General features: G+C 33.1%; 1 protein-coding gene across 2 annotated transcripts; it reads left to right on the top strand.

Moving 5' to 3' along the window:
* The first annotated feature begins 210 nt into the window (after positions 1–210).
* LOC120337745 (uncharacterized) lies at positions 211–2,574 on the top strand. 2 transcript variants are annotated; one of them, XM_078115729.1, is made up of 5 exons: positions 211–352; positions 1,059–1,182; positions 1,715–1,780; positions 1,888–1,971; positions 2,229–2,574. In XM_078115729.1, the coding sequence occupies exons 1-5, from the start codon at positions 224–226 to the stop codon at positions 2,276–2,278; spliced, it is 453 nt and encodes a 150-aa protein (XP_077971855.1). In that variant the 5' UTR covers positions 211–223; the 3' UTR covers positions 2,279–2,574. The 2 variants fall into 2 exon arrangements, with proteins under 2 accessions (XP_077971855.1, XP_077971856.1); XM_078115730.1 differs by lacking the exon at positions 1,888–1,971.
* The last annotated feature ends 1,647 nt before the right edge of the window (positions 2,575–4,221 follow it).

Raw genomic sequence — 4,221 nt, forward strand, 5'->3', positions numbered from 1 at the left:
AAACAGTTCATTTTGACGTAAAGTAAACATAGAAGGATAGAACAAAACAAGGAGTAAGATTCTACTCAAGAACTATGAAATGAAAAAGGGCCTTGGGAGGCATAAAAGCAGCACAATGTTTGATACATATAATACAGATGAACTTTTATACAAAGCAAACCCATATACGAACAACACGTTTTCCTATTTGTTACAGGTAAATTAGAAAAATCACGAAGCGTTTATGGTCATAATGAGCATGATTTTAATTGTTGAATTACTCTTACTATTGTCATCAATTGCACTGATAACAAATGCAAGTCAGTTACAGAAAAGCTGTATTTCAGAGGGCATGGAAATCGATGCTGGAAAGGTACGGTGGAGATGAAGATAACAACTCAAATTGAGACTAAATTATGGAAGTGTGTTGAACCCACTTGTTTTTGCTGATTTTAATGAAAAACATGACTCTTTAAGTTAATATTAAAGTAATTATTTTCAATCCGTTATTAGTCAAAACCATTTTTGTGTAACTAGTATTAAATTCTAATCAACCAATGCTAACATACACCGTGTTTCCCAAATATAAGACAGGGTCTTATGTTAATTTTCTTTCGAAAAATAACACTAGGGCTTATATGGGAGGATGCCATTTATCAAAAACAAAATTACGAAGTAGAAAATTACGAGATTTTCAAATATACAAAATATGAAACCCGATATCCATTTACTTAAAAATAACACGTTTTTATTAAACAAAAAACTGCCATTACTCAAAATTGACCATATCATCATCCTCTGGAATGTCATGCCAGTCACTAGATTCATAAATTCCAATGAAGATTTTACTCATTGAACCTTTTCCTTTCTCACGCGTTTTAGTTTAACCATTTGAAACGTGTAAGAGAGATTTCTTGCCTTCGATTAGGTCAAAACAAATTTCACGCTATCGGCTAGATCTTATTTTAAGGGTAGGGCTTGGATTAAAATCATTTTTAAATTTGGGCTAGGTCCTATTTTCAGGCTATAGGACTTATTTTTGGGGAAACACCGTTATTTAGGTTTTTCCCATTTTGTAGTTATCAAAAACTACGTGGTATTCTGGACTGATGAAACAACGTCTAAGGTCTCTTGTGCCTGATTCACTAATATCACGTCTACAGAAACTGGATTCCAAGCTGTTTCAAAGGAAAATGGGTCCAGGTAAATATATGAAAACAAAAAGCAAAATCTACAGAGTATAAATGTGTTACAATAAGTAAAATATTGTTGAAAATAGCTAAAATTAAAAATAAATTATTTACCTATAGTGATTCTTCTACATTTTCATATGTTGTTTAAATTACCAAATCTACCTAAGAACTCGTCAAAGAGTTACGAGTCTATTTCCTCGGATCTGATAGCATACTAATTAATAATGCTTTCCAATAAATTCTCGAAAACACAATTTTAAAATTAGATAACAGGTTGCATAGAAGGACAATTTTTTTAACACCGTTTTATTTGCCAGATATTTGAATTTCATGTTGACTATGAAGGAGATGGAACTTATCATATTAGGAAATCAGACGATGGTATGTTGTGTACACAAAATGTATCTCAATTGAATGCTTTCAAAACGTCGTGGAAAGTTATTGATTAGCATAACAATGAAAAGTACTAGTAAACTCTTTTATTATTTTCCTTCTAATTTAAGACATTTGTTAATTTTTTGACACAAATTGAACGTTTGCAGAATTTATTCACCTCGAGCACGGAGAGGAAATGAACGGACTTGCGAATGAAGCGGTGTCAAATATGGGTAAAATTACTAATACATGTACATATATAATATTCGATATATTGATAAATTATTATTCTTTTGTTGGTCTGCAGTTAAACTCATTTAATTCTATTTGTTTTAATCAGACAACCTTTTAGACAATGCAGCTATAGTTTTTCTTTCTGACTATGAAAATTATTTTGCGGCTTTGTTATGTCCACTCGACAAAGGTATGAAAACTTATATCAAACTTTTTAAGTACTGGAAGATATTGTAAATTAAATTACCAAGTCGAAGTATTTGTTGTTGCATCATGAACTAGTATAAATACCGGAATATAAATACTCCTTCCATTGAGTTCAAACCTTTGTTCTCTACCCATTGTGGACATGAACAGCAGTCTCGTTTTGCCTTAGCTATATATATATGCAAGGTCTGGTGATATCAGAATCTTATCGAAAAAACTTGTGTGCTTTACTTTGTTCAGATCATCAGGTGATTCGTGGATTTTTTCCAAGTCCAAATCCAACTTTGTGACAGGTTGCAGCCTTCATTAACGTCTTGCATGATGTCGCAATATCTGCAAAATTTTCTCCTTCAACATGTCCAGAAACTGACTGAAGTCATTATTTGAGCTAACCAACTATTATTTATCAATGTTAGTTACATATCTATATATATATATATATACTAATTTCATCAACAGTCCTCGATGTTTGCTATTATTCAGAATATTGTATTTTAAAAAATAACGCTGATTACGTTGTTTTATAATTATCTAAATATATTTTATCACACCCGTATATGAATGAAAATAATGACTAACTCGTAACCTGTAAGATAATATCACTATTTGACAATTTACCATTGATTAAAAAAATGCTAAAAAATACGTTAAATATAATTACTATGACCAAATTTATTGTTAATTAGGTTTTGATTTCGGTATTTTGAGAATTTCGAAAAGTATTGATATTACATAAAGCGAACTCGCCACGAATTAGCTTGGCTTGGGACAAGATTGTGTTGTCAGTTTAGTTCATGCGATGTGACTGCTATACGTTTCTTAATATAGACGCCGTCGGTAAAAAGTAATGGTCAGAAGGATTGGCAAGATTTACACACAAGCCATTCACAGATTCTCACTTCTCTTTTTATTCACGTTTCTATTGCAATATATACTAATAGTTTTAAAAATTCGAAATCTTCTTTACGGTCGATAGAGTATAGTCAATGATTCGAGAAAATTCATTCCAGTATATATACATGCTCTTATCCTCTACGTTCATAATGGTCTCCCGGCAGCTTATGCATATACGTACGGTTTCACAAAACATTTTCATGCTTCCGAGTCTTATTCCTCTGTTTTAAATCATTCCTATTTTTACATGTCAATTTGTCGTACTATTTTCAACTTGACAAGCTGGATATTCATCAAGTACATCCGCTTGCTGTTGCCAACCTCCGTTTTTTTTTCAGAGCTTCAGAAGTATATGCACCAAGATAGCGCACATCCTGAACATAGTATTTGTACCAGGTTATTGTTCAGGTTGTGCGCCATCTTGGTGCACATACTTCGGGAGCGGCGTTTTTTTGATCCTGCTTAAATATAATTTTATCAAAATATTAAACCACATTACAAAATATCATTTTGTTTTAAATTTTAGCATGAATATCAATCGAAAACAAATTTAGCACTTTGCCTTAGCCATAATCCATCACAATTATATATACCAGCTTGTCAACAGAATTTCGCAAGTAAAACCAGAGCCAACCTATTTTTAGAATGAGAGCTAAAAAATGACAAAGTTATTAGTAGATTATCAGTAGCATTGTGCATTTCTTTATGTTTATATATTTATTGGTATTCGTTATTCACCATATACTTTCTTTTCATATAGTGGGTAAATTATTATTTACTGATAGCCTAATAAACAAATAGTGATATATAATTATCTATGATTTACCCTATGTGGGATACCTTGTGACATCAAGATGCCAAAGATCAGATGCCCAATCAACGAATGTGAATTTGAAACAGAGGATGAGGCCTCTATTGTTGCCGCATTGCTGAATTTACACGCTACCACACACAGCGCACAAAAAACTCAACAACCCACAACCCAAGTTGAGAAAGTAAAACGTCCCAACCATCACATCTGCTAGCTCAACTGAAGAATGGACATATTTTGAATCAAGATGGACAGACTACAAAGCTGCCACAAAAATATTTGGCCAAGACATAATTTTCCAACTATTGGAATGCTGTGACGATCCACTGCGCAAAGATCTAACTCGCACCTCACCTAATCTTACAGGAAAATCAGAACAAGACATACTGAACGCTATCAAAGGAAATGCCATGATCGCCAGAGTCAAGCTCGCCAACATGAAACAAGACAGAGACGAACCAGTAAGAAACTTTGGCGCCCGCATTCGTGGTCAAGCGACAGTCTGCCAAGCGACAGATTCCCAGTCCA

This window comes from Styela clava, chromosome 8, assembly GCF_964204865.1.
Source record: "Styela clava chromosome 8, kaStyClav1.hap1.2, whole genome shotgun sequence".
Lineage (NCBI taxonomy): Eukaryota > Metazoa > Chordata > Ascidiacea > Stolidobranchia > Styelidae > Styela > Styela clava.

Coding starts and splice junctions, on each gene's coding strand:
- LOC120337745 (XM_078115729.1), top strand. CDS start 224: ATGGTCATAATGAGCATGATTTTAATTGTTGAATTACTCTTACTATTG. Junction 1,781..1,887: donor TGAAGCGGTGTCAAATATGG/GTAAAATTACTA, acceptor TGTTTTAATCAG/ACAACCTTTTAGACAATGCA. Junction 1,972..2,228: donor GTTATGTCCACTCGACAAAG/GTATGAAAACTT, acceptor TACTTTGTTCAG/ATCATCAGGTGATTCGTGGA.